At 40.8% G+C, this 27,008-nt stretch overlaps 1 protein-coding gene and 1 long non-coding RNA gene across 3 annotated transcripts in view; one reads left to right on the top strand and one right to left on the bottom strand.

Annotated features, from left to right (window-relative positions):
• Window positions 1-27,008, bottom strand: part of LOC309531794 — a 39,767-nt gene that overhangs the window by 5,345 nt on the left and 7,414 nt on the right. The window contains exons 2-3 of one of the 2 annotated variants that reach the window (XR_014219452.1): window positions 3,019-3,123; window positions 758-847 (exon numbers count right to left, since the gene is read on the bottom strand). This is a non-coding gene — a long non-coding RNA (uncharacterized lncRNA). The remainder of the gene's footprint in view (window positions 1-757; window positions 848-3,018; window positions 3,124-27,008) is intronic. The other variant, XR_014219453.1, reaches the window with a different exon arrangement.
• Window positions 27-25,055, top strand: RCSD1 (RCSD domain containing 1). Its single transcript, XM_082221487.1, has 6 exons — window positions 27-241; window positions 15,864-15,968; window positions 19,547-19,636; window positions 21,070-21,141; window positions 22,808-23,005; window positions 24,056-25,055. The coding sequence occupies exons 1-6, from the start codon at window positions 191-193 to the stop codon at window positions 24,668-24,670; spliced, it is 1,131 nt and encodes a 376-aa protein (XP_082077613.1). The 5' UTR covers window positions 27-190; the 3' UTR covers window positions 24,671-25,055.

Below are 27,008 nucleotides of genomic sequence, written 5' to 3'. Positions count from 1 at the left end.
CTCCCCCACCCAACCTCCCCGCCTTCCTGGTTCTCTAGTGCAGGCCACTTAGGACTCTGACAGTTTTTAAGCTGAGCTGGGGCTTGGATATTAAGCACTCCCAAGAAGTGTGTGTTCTTTTTTTCGGCCTGTGGCAAGGCTTTGTACAGGCAGACCAGGCAGACAGAGGGAAGCTGCAAAGAGGAAGGGGATGGGGGAACCAGTACTTCCCAAGAACATCCCACACCTGCACAACAGAGAGGTAAAAATATTCAACCTTTCTCCCTGTCTCGGTCTTGGGTTATCTCTGTGTTGTTTTGGAACTTGACTCAAGTAAATGTGGTTCAAGTTAAACAGCTCAAATGACTGAGCTGCTGCTCTTGTTGTTTTTGTAGCTTTTGGATGAAATGCAATTTTCATGTCCCTTTCCTGACAGAATGTGGGTTGATTTGATTTGGCTTCAGGAATCTGTGTCCAAGAGTGTGTGGAAGTTCATTCACTTCTGAGCCTGTCACTAAGGAATTAAAACTTTGCCTACTTTTCTTTAAATTGAAACTGGCACGACGTTCTTTGAGACAGAATGCAGAAATCCAGTTTTAAACTTTACAATATATACATAATCTGCTGCTAAGGCATAAGCTTATTTCTCTGCTTGGAATGTCATAGTTGTATGTTCTCAGAACTTACATTGTTGCTTAGAGCTCAGTTTCTTATCACTCACTCATGGACCGAACGTTTTTTATTTGTAGCAGAATTTCTTATGCCCTGTATCACTCACCTCACACAAGTTGCAGAAATCCAACTGCTGAAGTTTTTCTTCCCATGGAAAATCTGTGGTGATTGAGTGCTTCATCTGTTGAAATTCTGTCTGACATAGAAATATTAAAGGCTCAGGTGCCTTGCCAGAAAAAACCTGGCAAGTGAATTTCTTTCAATAAGATTTTAGGTGAGCTGGATGGCTCTATTTTGTTTATGTATCTAGAAGTATTAGGTTGATATCTGAGGGGGGCAAAGTTGGCCAAATAATATGGAATCAGGTCAAATAATGTGCAGGAAAATACGTAAGACCACAGAATCTCAAAAAAAATATGGCTGGGGCTTAGATTGCTGCCAGAAAATGCAGTGGTTTTGCTCATATTTTTTATAAATATTCAAGATATAGAGAAGAACATGTTTGCTCTTCAAGGCTTAATAGTCTTCAATGCATATGAGAGATCCTCTTCTCCATTGCTTCTTGCTTTCCACCATATTAGCTTAGCTTCGTCATTCTGATAACTTCAGCCAAATCTCAGGCTGCCCTGTTGATCTATTGCATAATAAATACACCTATGTTGCACAATGTCTGCATATCTAGCCTCAATGCTGCACTTTCCTTGCAAGGCTAACTCATTTTCCCTGCAGTCAAATTGCAGCATTTTGTATCTGACCCTCACCAGAGCATTGATTGCTTTTATGACTGCTGCAGAATAAGGTTCTGTGTTTGTGATGCAATTAGCGATGAACAACCCATCCGTCTCCACAGCTACACCATTTTGTGATTTTATTTTATTAGTATTGAAAACTAATTTAAATCTCTACAACCTGTGTGCTTCCTCCCATCTCCACTACAACTCCAGGATGAAAGCATGCATCCTACTAGGCTTGTTTTATTTTTTGTTTGGTAAAGTGGCTGACAGCAAGCCTTTTCCAGCATGCTGCCATTTTGTGAGCCTTTTATTTAGTTTGTTTATTGGGCCTCTACAGATATCCTTTTTATTGTGTATTCATGATTATTTGTGCTCATGATAGCATCGGGGTGGTTATATGGAATTCTGTTTTCAGTGCTGTTTGGACCTGCAAAAGTTTTGGGGTGGACATATTGCTTCGTTTCCAATCTGTGCATATCCCATAACGGCCTGCTGAAATCCTGTAACTTTTTGTGCTACAAATATTCTGGTGTTTAAAGAGTTTGTCCTGCTTTTGTTGCACTAAACTGCAGGAGAGCTCCTTCAGAGACAGCAGTAACGTAACATTGGGGAAGTATTGCAGAAGAACTAAGAAAAGTAAAAGGGTGTGTGGTCAGTCCTGTATAAATCCACCACTAATGTCTTATTATTGCATCAGTCACATGTTGCAGAATACACCTGCAAAAAAACCATTCTAGTGGAACCCTTAATTTTCTGGAGGCATTCGACCCAATGCTGGGCTAGAGGGCAAATTGTTTTTAAAAGAGGAAAGGGTGAAAGCAACATGGCTATCCTGTCCTCTGCCATCTAGTGTGTACAGACTGGATGTTGTGCACTATCTTTGAAAAAGGACTTGCAAAAGGCTAAGGTAAAGGTGATGGCACATTTTGATGTTATCACGTGACACTGGTGTTTTTCCCCCCTGACCTACTCCAGCTCCTGACATCATGTAAAAAGACATCTAATTCTTAAACTAGGATTCTCCATCAATATGATATAATGTTCTAAGGCAGTCTTATGGTTATCCAGATGTTGTTGGACTCCAATTCCAATGATTCCTTACTGTTTGTCATGCTGGTTGGGGCTGATGGAAGTTGGAGTCCAACATCATCAGGAGGGCCACCTGCTTCCCAGCCTGCCCTAAAGGGAAAGGTTGGGCGTTCCCAACTCAGCCAGCCTGCCAAACAAATCATGATTACTCACTCACTCTTCCATTGTCTCTCGAGACAGACGGATGCCAACAACAACAAAATTAAGACTGAGTGTAACCTATCAGGATGAGCTGTTGTTTGAGAGAGAACGGTTGCACATCAAATTGGTTAAAAGCTTCAGGTTTGGCCCTTTTCGACACGTCTTTGCCAATGCTTTCCTTCATCATATGAAAGTCTGCAAAGCCTCTCAAAAAGTAGTTCTCGTAGATTTGCTTCCCTGGAAGCAAACAGTTAATCAGTGTCATAAGCAATGAAATATTTTATAATGTCAAGTTTCTGAAGCCCTTTTTTTTTTGTAATTTAGAGGCTAGCAGTGGCAAATCGGATCACAAGATATTAATTGCTGTACTGTATAGAGAGAATCACATGCAAAAAGTAGCTACCAGCTTATATCCGAAACAAACAGTGGTCACATCTAGGCCATCAGAATAGGAGAAGCATTCAACAGTGGCTTTCGCTGAACTGGAGGCAGGCAGGAGGGGGTGTTCCTCTGGGGGGGGGGGAAAGAAGTGTAAAGAACTGAAGGTAAGTAATCAATTAGTTTGAGGAAACTGACATATGACCTAGTTTTAGAACTTTAATCTAAAACTGCCACCTCATGGTTTAAAGTAATTATATTTTTCTTATTTTGCTTCTATTGTTTTTGGGTTTTCCCCTGGGAGAAATTAGTTCCATTCCTTTCAAATGTTTCCTGTAATTATATAAAGTGCTCCTGGCACCCTCTACCTTTGATCATCTTAGTTTGCCAGTTCCAGTAATATGAACACTTGGCTTCCAGAGCTGTGTCTTAATAATAAATTAAATTATAGCCGTTTGCAGAATTGAAACTATAGAAGAAATGTTACATAAAAATATCAGCGCAATAAATCAAGTATTTCTACACTTGTGTGGCTGAGAAAACAGATAATTTGGCTTCTCACACTTGCCCTTTGGGGCTTACTTTTGAGTAGACATGTTTCTGACAAAAAAAATGAGAAGTCTCAAAGAAGTCAATTTTCAGAGGAGTGTTAAGATTTACAAGCTCCTTTCTCTAGATTCCATTCCTCAATCTCATTGTTAAAAGGCCAGTAGTCTAAAGTAAGGGACACAGATCTGTAGTATTGGGCTGTGTACTCATTACCATCTTAACACACAGCTAGCTCAGCCTTTCTCTGAGTTCAGAGCTGGTTTTGGGGAAATGCACCATGAGATACAAGATAGAGATGGCATGTGACAATGTGTATACACCATTTCCCAAAGCAGTGGTGGCAGTGCATTGGATGCAGACTGGGAATGTGTACACAACCTTCTGGATACACACTATACCTTTAAAGCACATTTGAAGCACATTCTCCCCACATCCCAGCCCAAAGGGTTGCATTACAATCCCCAGCAACACCTAACAAAGTACAGTGCCCATTATTCTTGTGGGAAAGGGGCTTCCAATGTGCTTTAAAGGTATATTGTGCACACAACCTTACAGAGTTTTGTGGTGTGACCTTGAAATAAACTAAGTTGTGTAAGCAACATCTGACAAAACTGGTCAGAAAAGCTGTTGGCCTATATAACCTTGCCAGGTGCAATGGTAAAAATAGTTCGTCTTTGCAGAGCAGGCATAATGCATAGAAGCAACAGGAAACAGACACTTTCGCTTCTCCTTGTGCCAGCCACTTTAATTTAGCTTTCATTCAACTCCCAACTATTTTAAAGCTGGCTTGATTAGAGATGCTTACACACTCTACATTAACTGGGTTTCCCAGAATCAACATTTCTGAGCAAGCCAGAAAATATAAGTGTGCAGATGGAGTTGAAATGTTTTCCACTTATCAGCTTATGGAAGCAAGATAATTGATGTCCTTGTGCCTTAAATATATTATTTTAAAAAATAAATAAAAAATAGAATTTGCATATTAGGTCAGGCTGATGGTCTATCTGGTCCATCACCCATTCATTGCATCTGGGCCTGCTTGAATTATATATTACCCCGCTTAACTTTATATGTGATGAGATCAGGATCAGATGTGGGGCCTGTATTTTCAGCTATCAGTCCATAAGGCCCATCACTTGCATGAGGAGTTATCACAAAAGCAGGATGGAGCAGCATATACATAGTCAACATCCCTATTCCTCCTGGTATCTGCCGCTTTGAACCTTTCATCTTATCCTATAACCCTTCTGTATTTCTGCACTCGGTATCAGTTTTTCCATTTCACTGTGTGCCTCACTTCCCTTATCTTTAGTGGAAGAAGAAAACAGAACAGGCCCAACACAGATCTATGGGAGCATACAATTGTTTACCTTTATCTATTATGAAAAGCGGGCATTAATCCTTACATCTTAATTTGCTAACTCTTAACAAACTGCTAGTCAGTGAAAGACCATTCCTTTCTTCCTGTGCCAGGCTATTTGTAAGAACACTTTGCCATGGGATTTGTAATTGTAATGCACCATACAAGATTTCTGAAGTGCTAGAAATACAGTATCTATTTGATCAGTATTATCTACATATTAGATTAGTTCCTTCAAACAATTCTGGTGGATTAGCCTGGCATATTTTGTTTTTTACAAAAGCGTTATACATTATTCCTAATGCGGTGTGGCCATTTATTCTATTCTTCACTACAGTCCTTTTGCTCATATAGAGAGGGAAAGTTCATGGATTGTTTGTTGTTGTTTTTTTGGAGAATATCTGAAATTTTAAAAGGACTATCATCATCCCAGTATACTGGTATAGGCACATTTCAGTGATATTCCATAATTAAGAATCATTTTCCATAGTGACTCGATTCAGACAACCCTCGAAACCATGGTTTGGAGGGTGGTGGGTGAGCAGCTTCTTTGTGGCAAAATAGAACCATAGGAGTTTATCTAATCTATTCCCGTTACACACACACGAATGGGAAATAGAAGAAAAAGGCATGTGAGCCCAAGGTTCACTGTACTTTGATCACATTATGACAAACTATAGTTTGTTTTTACATCTGAATGCAAATATTATGCTTGCAAGGATATACCAAAAAACTATAAACTGTAAAAGTGGCAAATTGTTTTTTTGAAAATACATGCATCATAATCTACTGTTCAGAGATCTAAGACTGGCTGTGACTCTCTGCTGAGTGTGCCACACATGCACTGGCTGCCCTGGGTTTGTTGATGTATTGTGTGTGAAAACAGCCTTAATAGTACTAAGGTCTTTTGCATGCAAGCCATCCCATGCTGGCCAATGTGTCATTTAACTGTTTTCTCTAAACCTTTTCCTACAGACATATCATGTTGTATCTTCCTCAGATTTATTGCTTTAAAAGAATAGCTCAAGTATTAATACTTTCTGTAAAGAAAAGTCATTCACACTACACCGCCACCTGTCTCACCTACTTTTGTTGTACCACAGCTAATCTCAATGCAAAAATGCATTTCCCCGCTGCTAAGGCCTTTTCAATTTGTGATCAACAGGGGTCTGATAATATTGATCATTTGAAGGGTTTTCATCCTGCTCTTTGGTTGAAAAGGGCTCCCATAGCAGCTTACAATGATCCGTACCAAGAGAATGCTTGTCCTCACAACACAAAAGGAAAATAGATTGGGGGAAGGAGGAGGGAAAAAACAGATTCAGGTACTAGTTTTTTGTTTCCAAGTTCCAGCTAGGATGGAAACGTTTCAAGGAGAGGAAGAGACAGCTGCTGGTGGTCTCTCAGCTGAGGTGATGGAATAGTCCTGCTTCCTCTTAGCAGCCTGGTGGAATGGGGAGGGGCCATAGTTGAGCGGGAGAGCACATGCACAACATGCACAACATCATAGAATCATAGAATTGTTGAGTTGAAAGGGACCCCAAGGGTCATCCAGTCCAGGCCCCAGGCCTGAGAATAAGTCCCAGATTCATTCTCAGGCATCTCCAGTTAAAATGGATAAGTTCTGAAGTGCAGGAGATCATCATAATAGTTCTTATATCCATGTCCTCAAGGAGAATTGAAAAATTAAGGCACAAGTGTTGATCCATTATTATAAACATACAAAGTGCATGTTTGGAAATGGCACTGTAAAGAGCCGGAGAATACAGTACTGTTTGCACTAAAGCTGTTACTTGAAAATCATTTGTATTGTTTGGGCGATTCTGCTTTCCCTTCCCTCATTAACTAGTCTCATGGGCTGAGGAAGGGGTGGAGGTAGTGGTGAGCAGCCAAAGGCTTGCATATTGAGATCATGGGAGAGATGTTGCTTCAGAAGAAGGGAAGTAATGGTTTTTAACATATAACAGTGAAGAAATCTACCTTGCTGTTTGGGTTCTTCCCAGAATGAGAGACACATGACTTCACAGCTGAAGTACCAGAGATCAACAAAGAGTGGCATGGGGGAGGGGGGGTTGGTCTACACATCAAAGGAGTCCACTGGAAAATCATATGTTCATGTTATATGAGTTTTACACACTTATGACCATAATGTGTAGCCTTGTTTTCCATTTCCTAGTTCCTCGTCATGTGGAGCACTGCCAGCCAGTGTGTAGGCGAGGTCTTACTTATCCATATGATAGCTGAGAGTTTATAATTTTCTGGTTTAGAAGATAAAAGTTTTAAAACCTTCGTTCACCAAACAAAAGTGCAATGTTTACCAAAATGAACTTTGCATTTTTTGGAGACACAGAAAAAAAAAATGATTAAACTTTTGGAGATGGGGTTGTTGGGCTTCTAACTGGATTAGCCCACTCTTGTTTTTTGGGTTGTTTATTAGCACTCTCTTCACTTTGGCACAACCATCTCTGAGCTTTAAACATTCTGTAATAAGGACAGGCTTGTGAATACTTCAGAGAATAAAGGATACCCTGGTCCAGACAAGCTGAGGCCCAATGTTTACAACAGCTGTTGCCAGCTGTGGAAGGAAGGAAGGAAGCCAGTGATGCTATTTGTCCTGTGGAGTAAAAACTGAGACAGTTCCAAGACTTGGCTATTTCTAACTTTGTATATTTGCACACAGCCTCTTAGGAGGACCACTGCTTGCTATTGTGTTCTCTTCAGGGAGGGTCGCCACTTATTCCAGGACAAAATGGTCACTTCGCAGTACAGCTGCTGTCCCTTAAAATAATCCACATTGCTCAGAAGTAAGTGCTACTGAGTGCAATGGGTATGTATAGAATTGGAGTGGCTTCCTGTGTGATCTTAGATCTTTGCATATTTCACCTTATGACACAATTTTAATAACAAATCTTTACGTTCCGTTTTTCATAAGCTACTATAAACCAAGTGAAGAGTCTTTTGCAGCCTGAGGGCTACATTCCCTCATGGGCAACTTTATACGAGGTATATATCTTTGGCATGTCCACAACAGACCTCAGGTTTCCCTCCTTGGAGTGACAAATACATTAAAAAATTATTTTACTATTTAATATTTATTAACAAAATGGTTTTAAAAGGAGTGAAAAAAATGTGAGGGCTGAAGTGACTGATACAGAAGTATTAAAAATGAAGATGATTAGTGGTTGCACATTTCACAGGTGACCCCCCCCCCAACATCCGATACTCTCAATGGTGTGTTTGCACTACACCAACCTCACTCCCACTACACCCCTATCACAGTACATAGCAGGAACTCGGGCAACCAGAGGTCCTGTGAAACCATAGGTCAGGTGAATGTCGTGCCCCACTGTCCACTACTGCTCACTTCACTGTGGTGAACTGAAGCCTTTTATATTGACAAAACAAGAGGGCATACACAGGATATCTCAATAGTTAATGCATAGCTGGTACTGAGCATGCACTCTTGATTTAAAGCAGATAATCAACCCAAGGATAATTTAATCCAGCATTCTTTACTTGAATCCTAGCAACCAGCAGGCACTAGGTGGTCCACCAGGAATTGGCCAGAGATCCTCTGGTGAACCACAGCCTACCTTCAGTTCGCCTTGTTATACGATACAAGATTAAAGGGATTCCTAAGGGAAGAACAGTGATACAAGTAGGGAAGCATTTTGTTCTGGCAGAAGACATAAACGTTTGAGAATCTGCTGGGAACAGGTGCAGTGAAATCCTATACATGTCTACTCAGAGCTAACCTCCATTAAATGCAATGGGACTTACTCCCCAGTAAGTGTGCATGGAATTGCAACCTTAATTTTAGTATCCAGAAAGATCCTAAACCAAGCTAATCAGGAATTGAGCCTTAGTGATTTCAACTTGATTTACTTCAAAGTATGTTTGTTTAAAATTTCAGTCTTAATGCAAATTTGGACTTCATTAATTATTGTAAACGTGGCCATTTCTTTCTATTTCCCCTCAGGTATGCAATATCTCCTCCTCTTTGTAAAATGGAACAAGTCATGCACATTTACCTCAGAAAGTTGCTATGTACACATAAAGTATTATTATTAAAAACATTTCTAGTCCATCTTTCTGTCTCAAAATGAGGTACCCAAGTTACTCACAAAAATACAAAATAAAAGTATAAAGGGATTTATGTTTCCATGTTGGGTTAATGCATATGAATTTTGCCAACTTCACTAATCTGCACAGACAATATTTAAAGAGAAGGGCCTGCTTGCTCTTTGCATACCACAGAAAAAAGAAAAGCATAACAACTTACTGTAAATCCAGACTCAAAAAACTAAACATCAGCTAAAAACTCCTACTGGGTAACTCTGCATAACTGTGCTATATAAGGCTCTTCCTGGCTCTTGTGTGTTTCAGTGGTATTAGTCTGCACGGCATAACGCTTTCCCTCAGACAAGTTTTAGCAATTCTGAATACTGTACAGTATTACATTTTCTACACAGCTGAGTGTTTCTAGAGGCCCCAAAGCAAATTACCCCTTCTAAGCTAACCCAAGTTTAGCCTTCACTCAAATTTACCCTCATGAGAAAAACTGTGAACAGAGAATGGGCATCTTTCTGTCCAGGTTCTATTTCTGAACTTGTAGCTGTCACAGGAACTCTTGACACAGTGTAATGCTATTCTACATTGCTCAGGCAAAGAAGTTGTAGAACCAATGAGAAAAGGACAGAATTCTATGAAAACATTATTTTGAATAGAAATATTGTTCATTATTCAAACTGTAGAGACAGTTGCTTTTAAATAGGAAAGATAGCCAATATTTTTACCTTCATACTCTCCTGCTGTTCCTGAATGTTTCCTTTAACTCACCTGGGAAAGGCAGATCAGGTCAGCTATAGTCTCTGCTTTTCCTGCAACTTTATTAAAGTTTGCCTTTGACAACTTCAGGTATTAATTTCAGGCAAAACATCTCCATTAACACTGATATATCCACATTTGAATATTTTTATGCACTTGTTTAGTTTCATGATTATTTATTATCGTTCTTAACTATTGGCATTATTCTTGGTGGTCCTGGCAAAATAAATTTTGTTCCTTGAAAGAACTTTAAAGAGTTGTAGGAAAATATTGAGAACCCGCATCTTAATTAGGGTAATAATATTTACGTCTTTCCCAGAACTGCCACCATCTTGAATTCTGTCCACCACTGTCAAATAATTAGCTATTCACTTTTACAATTATTAACTATGACACGAGTTAGAGAATTGTCGAGTAGGAAACTGTCATTACAATTAATACTAATATTTGCTAGGGGATGGACTGCTTTAAAAAATTCCACCCACCCCTCCTCCCCAGTGGTAAATTCTGAAATACAAGAGCACATCATGACAGACCCTATAGTCACAGTCCAACAAATATCCCAAAATGTAGGCAACTGTGTTTATCTGTTATTATACACACCTACACCAAGGAACAGCAGTATATAACATACTACTGTAAGTTTATCAGGATCAGTGTGACTGCAATCCTGTGCAGTTTCCTGGGAACAAGCACCAATGAACTCAGTGGTGCTTACTTTAACAGCAAGGGTTCAACTTTTAAAACACATGGAAGTTTTAACAAAAGAACTTCAGCCATCTGAAAAGCAACCTTTAATTTGTAGAAAGGGTTGCACTGGGAGCCTGAGTATATTAGCTTTGATTATTTGCAGCTACTTTTTTATTAAACACCAACAGAGGCTTAACTGCAGAGGATGCAAGAAAAATTGCACAATTTCCTCTTTACAAAGGAGTGCATCAGATTGCCAAATGTCATGACATACGGAGAGGGGGAAATAAAACTAAAGCCGGCTGTAGAAAAAGGATGTTCACTCAGAGATCAGTGTAGTTGGTAAGAATGGAGCGATTTGTTTACTCAACTCTTAATATGTGCTATTTCTTGTGCAGGGCCCCCTGCTTGCTCCTGTGTGCTCCCAATCAGAATAGTCATTGTGGAATTTCCTTCTAGGGGAATATCTACAGACCAACATGAGTCTACCCACTTCCTGAGTAACTTCTGCCTTGGCTGAGCCCATGGAGAGAGTTAACAATCTCAATAGAGGCTCTCTTGATTCACTCTCTTTTTGAGCAAGTATTCTTTCTGTCCAGTGCTTTTTTTCTGGGGGGACGACGCATACCTCTAAACATTTTGTGAATCTTTGTACTTTTGTCCATTTACTGTAGTTATTTTTCCTGATTTGAACTATAAAATGGTGATTTTCTCGAGTCAAAATGAGAGTACCCCTAAACAGTATTTTTTTTGGGGGGGAATCACTGTTTCTGCCTACTTGTTTTCTGTTTTTTTCACCAACTTTCTTTACTGGCCTCTTCTTTAAGTTACTAGAACACTTGCCTCCACTTAACAATTGAAGCAATATATTTGTGGTAAAAGAACACAAATTAAATGCTTGCCCTTTGAGACCATTTTCACATGTGACATGCAATTTAACCATTGTTTATGAGTCTCTCACTACATATATATTACAAATGACAGACCATAGTTAATATGTAAAGAGAAAGAGGCATTTGAAATACGAATGAGCTTTCTGACCAGTGTAAGTTTTTCTGTTTAAATTGCAATCCAACACTAACTAACTGCAGGTCCCAGGATTCCTTGTGGAAAGTCATCTGCTTGAAATGCATGGTGTGTAAATTGCCTCAGTTGAAACAAGTACCATATACTGTGTGTGTGTCTCAATATCATAGGGTCCCAGGAATCTTGAGCATTGCTGCTTCCTTTTTGCATCCATGATTGTTACTGGTGTTTACTTTTCAGTCCCCTCCCTGGTCTTTGTATGTACTTGAACTGGCAGCGGCAGGATCTTACTCTGTTGGTTGTCTTTTTTGTTCTTTGTTACCATAGATGATTATGTAGATCTTCTCTTTAAAATAATCCAGCAATGCTCAATAGATTCCTGGGACCCTAGCTGGCTAATGCTGCCCACAGACAATTAAAGGACATGAAAGGAACCAAGTTGCTTCAAAAATGTCAGGTTTGGCCTGGCCTGTAGCTAACCGGATGTCTGTTAACTTTTCAGAATGTGCAATATACCATATATGACCATAAACTGTGGTCCTTTTTCAAGCTATCTGTAGTCTTGGCCCTTGTTCTTCCAATGTTTAAATACCTCTCAACTATTTTATGAATTGTAAAGCATAAACAGCAGTATCAATCTTCTTGTTCCTTCACTGTCTGTAAATGAGACTGCTTATTCTAGAAGGAAGGAAAAGTTAAAGAGAAGAGAAAAACTTAAGTTTTGATAAAGCTAGCCTCAGGGTCATTCCACTATCTTGTGGGAACAAGGCCCACTTCCTCTGAGTGTCTTTCCCTGACACTCACAGATGCAGCTGGATGAAATTTTTTTCCATTGCAACTCTTTTCTTTTCTTTTCTTTTTTTACTAAGAGGGATTATGATAATAAGCTATCCTTTGCAAATATTGTCACCGTTACTGTGTTTAAGATACTGGCTGTTGAGAGCTGTGTGACTCTGTTTTTCCAGCTCTTAATATCCGGCATATTTTTGTAAATATAGTAGTTTCAGCCTGTTGTGTATGATACCTACATGGTACATATCAGATGTACAAAAGCACATATTTATTATTATTAAAGACACATTAGACTAAAATTAAAGAAACACAAATTTTAGGTAGGAACCATGTACAAATTAGACTATTTTCTGTTTCTTACAATGTCCACAAGACTCTCATCTGTGAAAAAGTTGTGTAGTAGGTGTATTGTATGTGCTTAAACTGTATGCAGATATGACCTGATAGACTACCTTGGTATGAGGCTGCTGTAACAGTCCACAATATTAATAATTAAAACTCCAGTTTTTAAGCAGTTCGTTGTGGAGAAAATGTTCCGCTTCTTGATCTTTCTAGATACCCCTTCCTGTACCTCACCAATTCATTGGTATATTTTTAAAGATGGGGCAACCAGAGCTGCATACAGCATGGCACAAGTGTAGATTTATATACAGTGGTACCTCTGGTTACATACTTAATTCGTTCCAGAGGTCCGTTCTTAACCTGAAGCACCACTTTAGCTTAATGGAGCCTCCTGCTGCCGCTGTGCCGCCACCGCGCGATTTCTGTTCTCATCCTGAAGCAAAGTTCTTAACCCAAGGTACTATTTCTGGGTTAACGGAGTCTGTGACCTGAAGAGTATGTAACCCAAGGTACCACTGTAATGGTATTATTTTCATTTCTGAATATTCGTTTTAGCATTGGTGCAACACATGGAGCTAACATTTTCAGTGATTCAGAATCATTTTTCTTGAGTGGTTATAGTCAATTTAGATGATTCTTTCTTCTCTCTTTTTTTGTACCGGGATATAGCAGTCTGCACTCACTTACGTTTAATCTCATTTGCCATTTTGTTGGCAGTCATCCAATATGTAGAGCTCTGTTGAGTTCTTCTCAGTCTGCTTGGGATGTAATCTGCCTGTGAATAATTTGGTGTCATTTGGAAACTTGACTACTTTGCTATTCATCCCAACTCCTGATCAAGCTTGCTGTTTACTTATCCTGGTAGTGAAAACTGTCAGTTTATTCCCCCTCTCTGCTTCTTGCCTTCTTGCAAATTACTAGTTGATATAATATATATAGATCTGCACACTTGTGGATATCCTCCAACAATTCTAGGTGGTTAGTGATGCAATACTTCCATGGGCAAAAATCATATTGATTCTTCCTTTGTGACGTGATGGGCTGCAGAGTTAGGTGGAATCCTACCTTCCACTGCAGTTCTGAGGGAAAGTGGGGGGATAGTTTCTTGGGGACATCCACTGACTTGCCTGGGAATGTTTATGCCACCCCTTTTGCACGTGTAGTGTTCTGCTGGCAATGTTGCAGGACAGATTTGTGGGTTGGCACAAGATTCCAATGAAGTCTCACTCTTTCCCTGTTGCATCTCTGCTCCATCTGATTGTGCTATCAACTTTGCACTAATTCCACCCACCTCAACTCTTTGGTGTAATGCTCTGCTGTTGTTGGGGACTTTAAATAGTTATCCAATCATCATCAGACAGAGAACTCATAGATATGGTTGTGATTCTCAAAAAGAGGCCAAATGTGAGGTCAAATATTAATACTACAGAGATATAGAGACCCAACCTGGAACAATCTCAAGATTGTTAAAATGAAGTAGCAGCTGGGAATGGACAAATCTTTCAGTTTGTTTTTCATTTTTCCAGTTTTAAGTTCCAGATCAGTTGGTGATTTATTCTTTTAAGTCTTTCTTCATAAAAATTCATCAGCATTTTAGTCCTAATTTAGCCAAACCTACATATGTTTATAAATAATTTTGCCTATTGTACACATTTTTGCAAAATTATTTTCCCTAATATGATACATTTTAATGCTGTTTTCAGTAACGTGTGCATATGTACACTTTACCCTAGTATATGCATTTCTGTTTTAAAGGTTTTCCTTTAATTGTGATATTTGGGAGCATAATCTGAGCATCTGCAGCTGCCAATCCTGCAGGCCACGGTCCATAGTTAGTTTGCTCTTGTCTAATCTTAGAATGGTATGCTAGCTGCCTCCTGTGAATTGAAGGACAAACCTCTTTCTCACACATAGGGAACAATATGGGCGGAAATAGAAGTTATGAGGGAAACAGAGAGTTCCCAGCTCTCGCAGGAAAGAATTGGAGGGTAAGGGGGTGGGAGTTGTTTAACCTTTCTACTGCCTGCCAATTCTCTCCTGCCAATAACTCTCCCCCTCAAGCAGTTTTAAACAGTGCTTGAATTACAGGAGATCCAGAGTGGGCCTGGTGGTCCCTTTCCTTTTTGTGCTGTGCCACTTAGCTATTGTTCTTAGAATACTTCAAGGGGCTCTTAATATGGGTCAAATTGTGTGTGGGGGGGTGTCTTTCCCTTTTCCCAGTTTAGGCATTTTCTCCCTAGATGGACTCCAGAACTATAAAGGAGTTCTGCCAGTAAAAATGGCCCGGGCTACGTAGCATTTAAAGGAGGGAAACACCAAACAGGGCAGGGGCTTAAGTTTCCCATCCTCTCCCACAAACCAATTTCTTGCAACTATGCCTTGCCCCCCCCCCCCCAGTCGCCTGCCCCGAACATTACCTTTATTTATTGGGATACTTCAAACTCTCTCACCCTGTATAAAAACAGAAAAGGGAGGAAGCCACTCTGAAAATGAATATGGAACCCCCCAAACACACACAAAATAAGATTTCCAACATTTCAACAGAGAATAAGTCAAATCATCATGCTGAATAATAGACAAAGGTTAACATGCCCTGTTAAGTTATACTCAGAGTAGATCGACTGAAAGCAATAGATGGAAGTCAGGGGTCGGCAAGCTAAGGCCCATGGGCCACAAGCGGCCCACGGGGGTCATTTAACCGGCCCATGAGCCACCCCCGAACCGAGCCGCCTACTCGGCGAGTCCTTGCACGCTGTGCTAAACCGGCGCAGCGCAGGAACTCGCTTCTGCAGTGCCAGAAATCGTGTCTGCGCAGACACTGGAAATTGCGGGTGCGCACTCTCATGCGCACCCGCGATCTGGCCCATGGAGGGATCTCCACTGGAGTGAACCGGCTCAGGCAAGGTAAACCTTGCTAACCCCTAATGTAAGTCTATTGATTTTCATACCTGGGCGTACCCAGGATTTATTTTTTAGGGGCAGACTTTAGGGGGGGCAGATCTGAGTTATCTGAGACACAATTTGTCAGTTACTTAAGTATTTTTATTTATTTATTGACTTGACTGGGGGGGGGGACAACTGCCCCTGCACTCCCCTGGCTACACCCATGTTTCAATAGGTCTAGTCTGAGTATAGCTTAGTTGGCTATCACTCAAAGACTTCCTGACAGAGCTGGATGTGACTGCCCCTGTTGCTTTATAATAATTGTTTTTAGCTTCAGAATCTCCACTGATTGCCATATTCTTCATACAGTGACAAGCTTTTTGTTTCTGGTCTTTTTTCAGGACAAGCAATCAGGAACCAACATGGTGGAAGAGAAGTCCACAACTCCCTCGGTGGCAAAGCTGGCAGGAAAATTCCAAGATCAGTCATCTCTGTCTGGAAAGGAGGTTAGGTACAATTATCATTGTTATGTGGATTTCTATAGCTGCCCATCAACAAACGTTCTCTGGGTGGCTTACTACAAAAAAAATATTAAAACACAATAATAATGAAACCTAACAATAAACAATAACACTTCCTGTTATAGAGGCAGCATTAAAATAGTTTGAAACTCAACCACAAAGGAAAGGGAAATTGAGTGACAGGCTATCTGGAGAACTGATGTTTCACTCTCTAAGGCAGCAGGAACCAGAGATCATCAGCGAAGCTGCTGGAATTCCTCTTCCTCTTGAGGAAGCTGGCATTTTCATACCTTTGGCTGGCCTAGGGAAGCCTGACCAACCCCTGCTGAATGACTGACTGAGAGTCTGCCTAGGCTCAATCTACCTGGCGAAGTCTCCCCTTTGTGGAGGAGTGACTTTGGGGGGAGGCAAGGGCTGCCCACATAACATCATTTTCTCTGGGAAAGGCCTTGCCCTAGTTGTTTAAAATATTTTAAATTGTTTTAAACTACTGTACAGTACTTTTAAACTTGTGTGTTTTAAAATTTGAGGGGAGGTTGGCTGTTTTTTTTTTTTAATTAAGGGATGTAAGATGAGCCTGGGAAGACAGGAGCTGGGGAGAGCAGGGGGCACCCCAATCACAGTGGTTCTGGGAAAGGGGAGGTATGCTGTTAGTGACTGTGCCCTGTGCCAGGCCTCCCTCCAACCAGGGGAATTATGGTAGCCCTATCAGCCACCCCTCGGGTCTGTGGCTGCTGCTATAAAGTTTTTAATGGCTTAGGACTGCAATGCCTCAAGGACCACCTCTACCCATATGAACTGACCCAGATCCTGCAATCATCATCTGAAGCCCGTCTTCATCTGACCCCTCCATGAGATGCCCAGAGGGTGGCACCCCATTTGTGGAATGCTCTCCCCAGAGAGGCTCACCTGGCACCTTCATATCTTTAGGCACCTGGGGAAATGTTTTTCTATAACCAAGCCTTTGGCTGATAAAACGTTCTGTGGACTTCGCAATGTGTTTGTGGGAGGAGAACTATTGATTTGTTTTTGTTGTGTTAAGTATTTTGTGTTCCCATTTTGTACTTTTGTATTGTGAACCACCCTGTGATCTTCAGATGAAGGGCAGTATACAAATTTAATAATAATGTAAATCATGTGTGCTTATGCTTTATTAATCACAGAAATGCATTTATTTATTTTGCATCACTATTCTAGTTTCGCTGTTGGATGAAATGGTCTGCAACTAGATTTTCTTTTGTGCCAATTGCTGCTGGCACTAAACTGTACAAAATTAATGAAATCTTCAGTTTCAGAAAACAACAGTGCAAGAAGAGAGGGGGTGTGTTTGCATGCAAAAATGCCTTGAGTTGGGATTTTTAAAATTTTCCTAACACTTTTACACAATAAATTTGCATTTTTATTTATTTTTACTAATTTGTCTTAATTCTTTCTTCAGAGTAGCAAATCCATTGCTATGGTGCCTGTTTTGTATTATCATTAGTAGCAGCATTATTTAATATATAAAGCACTGAATGCCAAAATAGGCTTCTAAGCTGTTTACAAGTATAAAAACCAATAACACAAGTATTAAAATATAAACAACCATAATTAAAATGCACCAGGAAGCAATCCTATTAAATCATTTTAAAAATTAATAAATTCATAATTAAAATATGCAACAAAACAATCCCATTAAAACAACACAGCAGTTAAAATAGGAGACCATTGCAAAGAGATCAAAGAAACGTTTGTGTTAAATAGGTGCGTCTTCAAAAGCCAGTGGAGTGCAAGAAGTGCATTCCATAACACCAGTGACACCAGTTAAAAAGAGCCTTATCAACACAGACACACATCTCTAATTGTTTGTAAATCTTCCATTTTCATCATTATTTTGTAAGCTAAGCACCCCCTCTCCTACATGGGAGCGCACACAAGCTATGGTTTATTTTTAAGGATGCATATGCAAGCAGTAACACTTTTACCCACTTCGTATCAATGATGTATTAATAGGATACTGCACAATTTTTACCAGATCAGGGCTTGTAGCAGTAGCAGGATTGTGCAGAGGTTAAAATGCAATTAGAGCATGCATCATAAAGGGCTCAAAGGTGCTGATAATCAGGAACCACTGTAGTACCGGTATATTTCCTTAATATATTTTCATTCAGTTTACAGCTGCAAGAACTGCAAATACCATTTTCACAGGCACTTGCAAAATTGCCCCCGAGTCTCACCCCCTTGTTACTTACTGTTACAAGTTCTTGCAACTAGTCTGATAGTACTTGTGAATATAACTTTGCACCTTAAGTCTTGCTTGGTGACAGTCAGTTATGAAAAAGCTTTCAAATGTAACAAGCTTTGTTGCTTCACAAGAGCTAGTGAACTCAGAAAACAATTTATTCTCCTTACTTTGCCTTGAGACACAGCGCAGGCATGTGGAGAGAGTTGTGTCACTTGTTATCAGTAATGTTATAAAAGGTAAAGGTAGCCCTGCCCGTACGGGCCAGTCTTGCCAGACTCTAGGGTTGTGCGCTCATCTCACTCTATAGACCGGGAGCCAACGCTGTCCGCAGACACTTCCGGGTCACGTGGCCAGCGTGACAAGCTGCATCTGGCGAGCCAGCGCAGCACACGGAACGCCATTTACCTTCCCGCTGGTAAGCGGTCCCTATTTATCTACTTGCACCCAGGGATGCTTTCGAACTGCTAGGTTAATAATAATAATTATTATTATTATTATTATTATTATTATTATTTATTATTTATACCCTGCCCATCTGGCTGGGCTTCCCCAGCCACTCTGGGCGGCTTCCAAAAGAATATTAAAATACATCAAACATTAAAAGCTTCCCTAAACAGGGCTGCCTTCAGGTGTCTTCTAAAAGCCTGGTAGTTGTTGTTCTCTTTGACATCTGGTGGGAGGGTGTTCCACAGGGAAGGCGCCACTACCGAGAAGGCCCTCTGCCTGGTTCTCTGTAACTTGGCTTCTCGCAGTGAGGGAACTGCCAGAAGGCCCTCGGTGCTGGACCTCAGTGTCCGGGTAGAACGATGGGGGTGGAGACGCTCCTTCAGACGCTCCAGGTTGGCAGGCACTGGGACCGAATGACGGGAGCGCACCCCACCACGGGGATTCGAACCGCCGACCATGCGATCGGCAAGTCCTAGGTGCTGAGGTTTTACCCACAGCGCCACCCGCGTCCCTAGTAATGTTATAGACACTATGCAGTAGGTGACTGTGACACTTTCTGCCCAGCATAGAGTAGTGTAGTAATTTTGTTGAGTGGAGAAAGCATTGCATATTTCTAACAAGAAACAAAAGGAAACAGAAATCATGATTATACTCTTTTTGTCCAGAACAGAAAAGACAGGTGAGTCTAGCAAAATAATGATTGTTGTTGTTGGCCTCCATCTGTCTTGAGAGACATTACTGTAGTGGAGTTCTGCTAAATAGGCAGTAACATCTCAAGAGCTTTCCCCAACCATCTGCTCTTAGGTCCTTTCCCGATATAAAGATTGCATTTTCCATTTGATTTTCCTTCCTTCCTCTTCTGTCAACTGATAAGCTGCTCCTCTATTTTTAGATACCAGTCACTAAACCAACCCGTAGAAAACCACCATGCTCCCTTCCTCTCCACACAAACAAGGCAGAGCTTGGCCAGAATGGTGAGCTAGTAAGTATCAGTGTTTTGAAGAAGTTATTGTTTCCTTTCCTTTTGTAAGCAGTGTCAGTCTCTCTAAAGATGTAATGGTCCAGAGGTTAGTATGATGGGTGGGCTGGCTGACTAAATGAGTATCAGGTTGATGTTGTTATGCTACACATTTCCTATGTCACTTTAGATCCCAATGGCACCCTTCAATGCTGACAGAGTAGGGAAAGTCAGTCTTATTACAGGTCAAACAACGGTGCACAGACACAATTGGTGCTCTCCTTCTACCACTGGGACATGATTCCATCCACACGAACCACTGATACTGCTAAGCCATTGCACAGCTGCATAAATTCACTACTACTAGAAGAAAGATAGCTTTCAGGCTAACCTATGGGTGCCCTACCTCATTAAAGTTAAGGCTAGTGTTGCTGTGCAGCATATGGGACATGAAAGGGCAGCTCTGTCTATCTGGACAGTATGAGATGTCAGCTTTGCTTGGATCATATACAACTAGAATAAGCATCAGTCTGTTTGGAGAATCTGAACTGGTTTTCTAGCTGAGATCTAGAACAGGCTTCTCCAAACTGGTGCCCTCCATATGTTTTCCCATCTGCACCAGCCAGCACAGCCATGCTTGTTGGTGCTGGTGTAGGTTGTCATCCAAAATATCTGGAGGACACAAAGATGGGGAAGGCTAATCTAAAAGGATAAAGGAACACAGAAGCCACATATCTCTATGAACAACCCAGCTGTTCCAGAAGAAGATGGGTGTACATGTACACATGGTCCAATGTTATATTATTTATTATATTTGTCACTACAAAAATTGTCTTAATTTTTTTAAGCATACAGTACAAAATTTAAAATACAACAGAATGTTTTTTGTTGTTGTTTTAATGCAAAACTAGTAGAATATCTAGTCATCAAGTGCATGCCATGAGGCCTGGCCTGCACCCTCTAAGTTTGCCTGCTGCCCTCAAGTACAGTCAAGAATGCTGTCCTGTCACCAGTATAGGGGGGGGGAAATAAAAAAATCCAGACTGCTTGTCTTCTGGATATGAAATGGAGGGGCAGAAACACCCTGCCTTCACCTTAGGCAGCAAAAATACCTTGGGCTGCCCTAAGGTGGAAACAGCAGCAATAGACCTTAAGGGGCCCAAGGCATCTGTGTTTGCCCAGCATGCTAAGGCCAGGCCGTCTTTTCCCCTAAAACTGTTGGGGAACCCACCTTTTGCCCACCTTGAGGTTCCCACATGCATGCTGACGTTTCCCTCTTATTTCTCAGGAGCCCAGTTGTGGCCACTGTTGACTTATAAGGTAAATTCATTATCAGAAGGATTATAATGACAGCTCATTTTGTTCCTTTTCCACCTTTCTCCATGCCTTATGCACACACAACCTTAATGTGTAGCAAACTGCCTATTTGCAGCAGTCTCCTGTTTCTCTTTCTACAGAAGCCATCTCCAAATGCTTCACATCCTCTAAAGGTTAAGGTAAAAAGCTCTCCCCTAATTGAAAAGCTACAGGTAAGATCTGATTACGTACGCATTACAAGTTAGGATGCAGTCCTATACTCCAAGGAAAGCTATCCCCTCAGCTCCTCCAAGTAAATATTTCTGGGCCCCCAAAACACCTCACTGATTTTGTTAGTCACAGCAGAAAGAAAAAATGTTTAATAAATTACCACCCAGCCCAGTACCTTAATAGGATGTAAATCATCCCCTAACTTGTCATGGGATCAATAATTTGATGAATGAGGTGGGGTCCTCACCTTGGCTGATCAGCATACATCAGCTGCAGAGGGGGGCTGTGTGTGTTATGTACACATGTGAGTGTATGGGGTAGCCATATCCACCATTAGCATGTGATCCTCAGAGGATTGGCTACGGGTGAATGTGGCTTTGGGGACAAAAAGGGTTAGTCATCTTTGCTATACATGTATTCCCCTTTTTATCACTTTCCATGTGCTTTTAAAATTGCAATGGTATTTGCTTCTGTCAGTAATGCCTGCTTGATGCTAGTGTGGCTAATTGTTAAAGATGAGAGCGTCTGTTTTTGTCCCAGCTCATGCTATTGGTATTGTGAACTTGGCCCTAGTAATCCACTACAAAAGCATTCCAGGATCCCAGCAATATGAGCTTCCTCATATCACTGCACTGGTAATGACACCCAGGTTTTTCAGCTACACTGGTCACCTTAACAGCTGCATTATCTGGGGATTCAGACATAAACGACATCACAACCACATGCTTTTCTCCTGTGGTATTTTTGGTAGTCATCTGGACTGGAAGTGAGAAAGATTTCACAACACTGGAAGCTTAGGCGCATTCTCTTGATGAAGATGGATAGAGAGATTTAAATCTAATATTATTATGGCTTTGTTCACAAGCTCTCCCGTGCCAAGCCACTGAAGATATATTCTCTTGGCTGAGGGGCTGGAAAATGCTTCAGGCTTTCACTGACACAAGAATAGTCTTTGGATCCAGCTATTTGGGAAGGGAAACTATCCTGTCATATCTTCTCTTCTACAGATAATTTGTTAACAATGTCACTGCTAGATACATTTGCTGTTTAAACAAATGTTTTAAGAGCAAGGGCTCCCCCTACGGTCATGTTAAACAATAGTAATTTCCAAATGGTGGGCAGTAGGTCATTCTGGAAGCTTGGGGGTGGGGCGGGTAGAGAACCTCTGATCCTGCAGATGTTGTTGGACTACAACTCCCATCATCCCTGACTATTGGTTATCCTGGTGGGGATTGATGAAGGCCATAGGCTCCATGCCTCACATGAAAAAGCGAACAGGATTCTGAGAGGTACTTTGGTATACACCATAAGGACGAATGGAGCACTGTTTGTCAGCTTCTTCCTCCTGAGTTTCAGTGTAGCTTCTGTAGAACTCAGCAGGGAGAAGAAGGGGGCTGGCCTTGCCTGTTGGTTGCTCTGGCTCCATCTACCATTGATCTCTCTGCCTTCCAACCCACCAGTGCCAATGGGAACTTGCCACCACCAAATGCATGTGTCCAGTGACAGTGATTAGTGTGGCATTGAGACTTGGGTTCTGAGTTAAGACAAACAATTGAGAACATGTGTGTTAATATATTAATCTGTTAAGTGTACTTCTCATCCAGAACAAACTTTTGGTAATAGGTGGGGTGATAATATTGAGGCACAACTGTTTTCTTTTCTTTGCAGGCCAATCTGGCATTTGCTCCAGCTGCCCTGCTGCCAGGAGCTTCTCCGAAAAGCCCTGGCCTAAAAGTAATGGTTTCTCCATTTAACAGCCCTCCATCCACTCCTGTCAGCCCAAAGTCTCAATCAAGTGAAGCTGATGAGACACCAGTTAGTTTTGATAAGCCACCAGAGGGCACTCATCTTCAATTTTATAACAAGGTATGGTATATGTGTGCTGGTCTTTCACAATGCAGGAGACAACTTGTTAGGAAAGAGGAGAGGGAGAGAGAGAGAGAGAGAGAGAGAGAGAGAGAGAGAGAGAGAATATGGCTTTTTGTATTGGGGAAAGGATCTAAAGATCAGAGGCACCCATGCTTCCTCCTGCCCTGCCCTGCCTCTCTGTTGCTGCACAACTGGACATGATATACAGATATGTTTTTATTTCTCAATCTGCTGTTTTGTGCACATAGAAAAATCAACCCACATATGCATTACTGTGAGCACCATCTTAATCTAGACCTCCTTACTTCTGTCTGGTTTCCCTGATATTCCTTTCTTGTGCTTCCTCTCTTCCCTGATCTCCAAACAGCCACTTTGGATTTGATCTGCTTGAAAGTTGACCTTGCCTGTTCATCTTGTGCATGCTTGCTTTTGAGGACCTGATCCCAAAAGTCATAAGCTATTGGCCATGAAGTTCAGTCTTGCCCAAACTACCAGTCCCAGATATTGCAGTGCAGCATCAAGTACTCCAGGACCATTCACTGGTGCCACTGAACATGTGAAGTCGTTATTTCTTTCACTTAGTCTGGGATCAAAAAATGAATAAATAAAATGCTTTCCATATAAATTTATTTCTTATAAGCAAAAAAAGAATGAGTCAGGACTCTTCAGCCTAAATTCTTGGTTTTCAGATTTGAACACAATCTCATGTTATGGTAGAATCCCTAAAGTTGGCATGGACCAGAGAATCATATTTGTCATCCATGCATGCTATGTTGCCCATCTGTGTAACAACACAACAGTCATATACACACAAAGGTGGGCACAGAAAATAATCTATTAACCTCTTCTCCCCTTTTGTGATAAGGGGCAACCATCTGTTCTCTCTCATGAAAATGAAGGTGATGCCAAATGCTATTGATGTAAAGGAGAAATAGTACAGTATATGACTAAGAGTCTAAACATATAAGCATCCATGTTGGGTGTTTTGTTGATTTTGCAGCATTGATCTCCTTTATGGTTTTCAATCCCAGCTCTATCCATTTTCAGGTACGCACACGGGGATCAATAAAACGCAGACCGCCCTCGAGAAGATTTCGAAAGTCTCAATCAGAATATGGAGATGACCTAGATATAGGGGTGACAGTTTTATCTCAAGAGAATGGTGCTGAGGAGGAGAATGGTGTATTTATGGACAAGAAAAAGGCAACAAAGTCACTCTCTCCCCCTGTGGATGGTCTAGATCACCATGAGAAACAAAAAGAGATAGGATCTGATGAAAAAACCCCACCAGGACTAGTGTCCAGAAGAACAGAAAGCAAAGAGACAGAAGCAGGAGCAGAAGAAACGGTGTTATGCAAAGACAGCAAAGAAGAGAAGCCACATCAGAATGTTTCAGGTGGAAATTCATGTGAGAACATCAAAGACGACAAAGAGAAGAATCCAGATCATGACAATGCAGAGGATACAAAAATAAAATCACAGAAGAGCACTTTGAGTGATAGGAAAGATGGTATTGCTTCTGACCAGGAAATAAAAGATAAAGGAGAGAGGGTGGCTCAATTAAGAGAGAGTGAGGACACACATCTGATATCAGACAAACAAGACACTGCAACTCCAGAGCTTGCAGGAGACACAGAAACCTGTACAAGCTCCAGAGTGTGATAGTAGTAAAATCATTGGGCACACAGTAAATGGGAAACCAAGGTTATGGAGGGATTCCCACTAAAGTACTTTCTTATGAGTGAGCAAAAGCTCTTCCTTAAAGGAAAACCCCAAAGATATCAGTGTTATCCTTTTCCTTTGGCAGTTTTTAGGCTATTTACTGCAGCAAATCTGGTCATCTGTGATGGAGGATAGCCTGATACAGACAATTAACATTCTAGGTTTTTCAAGCTGGTGGCACACCAAGAAGAATGATTGCGCAGAGAATTATTGTATGTTGACTTAAGGAATGCAACAGTTACTGGGGCTTTTTAAGCATTTTTCATATAGAAAGAACTATCATGCATATTAGTTACGTTTTCTGATTAAAGTGGACATTTCCAAACCTCTTGTGGCTTGTCAGCTGTAAACTATGCTGCATGCATAACAATTACATGGTCACCCACACAACCACACAAAACAATCCCTTCTGGTTTAGTTTGTGACTATGGAATAATTTGTTATATGTGGTAAAGGAAAAAAATTCCATTTGCAAGAATAACATCTAGCAAACTCTTTTCATACCCTTTTCTGAAGTATACAAAGTCAGATCATTGTCCATCTAGCCCAGTATTGTCAATACTGACTGGTAACAGTGCTTCCCCCCAGCCCTATTTGGAGAGATCAAGAACTGAACCTAGGATATTCTAGATGCTAACCATATGCACCACCACTAAGTTGCAAGCTCTCCCTATCACATCCAGTTCTGCATATATTGGCCCCACATTGCAAACATCACTGGGAAGATGGAAGGCAAGGGTAGACCATAACAGACCTGTGTGCACACAGTGTGCTGCTCAAATGTGTATATGTGCATCTGTGCTGGAAGAGACCTTATTCTTTCATCTCCATTGGTGTTTCAGTGACTGTCACAAGTATATGATAGAGCAGTGCCCTTTACATTACTAATGACTATATAATTATCTGCCATCCTGCCCTTTATATGACAAACATTTACTCATATAGCCCTTGGAGTAAAGTATCTCCCCCACCCTAGAAAGGCTAGTCTCCCTGTATAAGATCTCCATCCCTGCCCTAATATGTTTGACTAGTTCCCATGCCATGGCTACAGAAATGGAACTAGTTTAATAGCAGAAATAAACCTTTACTACTGTTCTTTAATGGTGTGGGGAATTATCTGTATAGAGCCAATATGCGATCAATAATCATGCATGGATATGACCATGTCTTATCTGCTGTTGGACCTAAAGTTGTATAGCTACAATATGGTATTTTGAAATAAGAATAATTTATTTTATGATTATTCAAATTTGCTAAGAACTTAAAAATTAGTAATGTTTCTGCCTCAAGAAGCTGACTTGTGAAAAGCCAAGCAGCATTGGCTGTGGAAACCCAGCCAGATGGGCAGGGTATAAATAAAATTATTATTATTATTATTATTATTATTATTATTATTATTATTATTATTATATTACTTCCTAACTTGCCAGGAAATCACTGTACTGCTACCAGCTGTAACTAAGTAGGAATATGTGAGCAATAAGGTTCCCAAACAATGAATTCCAGATGGTCTTCAGGCAGAAAGCATCCTTACTAAATGAACTGGATCATCTTGTGGTTTTGGCTTTTTGTATAGGTCCTGGAAGGCACTTGCCATAAATACTAAGCCAGTTAATGAGTGGATTCTCCATGAAAACAATGTTTACGCTGCTAAAGCCCCAATGTTCTGATGGTGTGTGATGCCAAAGTCTCTAAGGATAACATACCTTGTAGGTCAGGACTGGGGAACCTGTGGCCTTCCAGATATTGCTTGACTACAATTCCTATCCCTGACCACTAGCCATGCTTGACAGAGCTGATGCAAATTGGAATCCGACATCAGGAGAACTACAGGTTCCCAAAGTCCTGGCAATTGTCCACCTTGTCCAATGGATTGGCTGGCGGTGAACATGAGATTGCTTTTCATCCCTTTCAAAAGGCCTGTCCTGGTAGAAGCTTCACACCTTACACGTTCTGAACTTTAGCACTAAGATAGAAGTGCAAGAAGCAGTATGCATTTCAAAAAGGTATCAAACTGCATGGGATTTGTATGTGACATAAGTACAGCTTTGTTGATTAGAACACAGGTGCATCTCTACCATTGTTTTCCATAATGGCTAACTAGATGCTCTGTGACTTTCAAGCAAGGCAAATTGAAGATAATCATCTCTTATTTGTCCCAAGAATCTGGAAATCAAAACTTTACTGATTCAGGACATAGAAGTTCTTTGTTTTAGTTGTTATGGATAATGGTAATTGATAAACCTATATTACATTAGTTTGCCTGATCCTTTTAAAG

The sequence above is a fragment of the Podarcis vaucheri genome (assembly GCF_965113315.1).
Source record: "Podarcis vaucheri genome assembly, chromosome: 4".
NCBI classification, from domain to species: Eukaryota; Metazoa; Chordata; class Lepidosauria; order Squamata; family Lacertidae; genus Podarcis; species Podarcis vaucheri.
This window is presented reverse-complemented; position numbering and strand designations above follow the sequence as displayed.

Bases quoted from the DNA above. Each gene is read 5' to 3' on its own strand.
- RCSD1 (XM_082221487.1), top strand. From the start codon at position 191: ATGGGGGAACCAGTACTTCCCAAGAACATCCCACACCTGCACAACAGA. The intron at 15,969-19,546 runs GTTAGGTACAAT...CTCTATTTTTAG, and splicing joins CATCTCTGTCTGGAAAGGAG to ATACCAGTCACTAAACCAAC. The intron at 21,142-22,807 runs GTAAGATCTGAT...TTTTCTTTGCAG, and splicing joins CCCTAATTGAAAAGCTACAG to GCCAATCTGGCATTTGCTCC.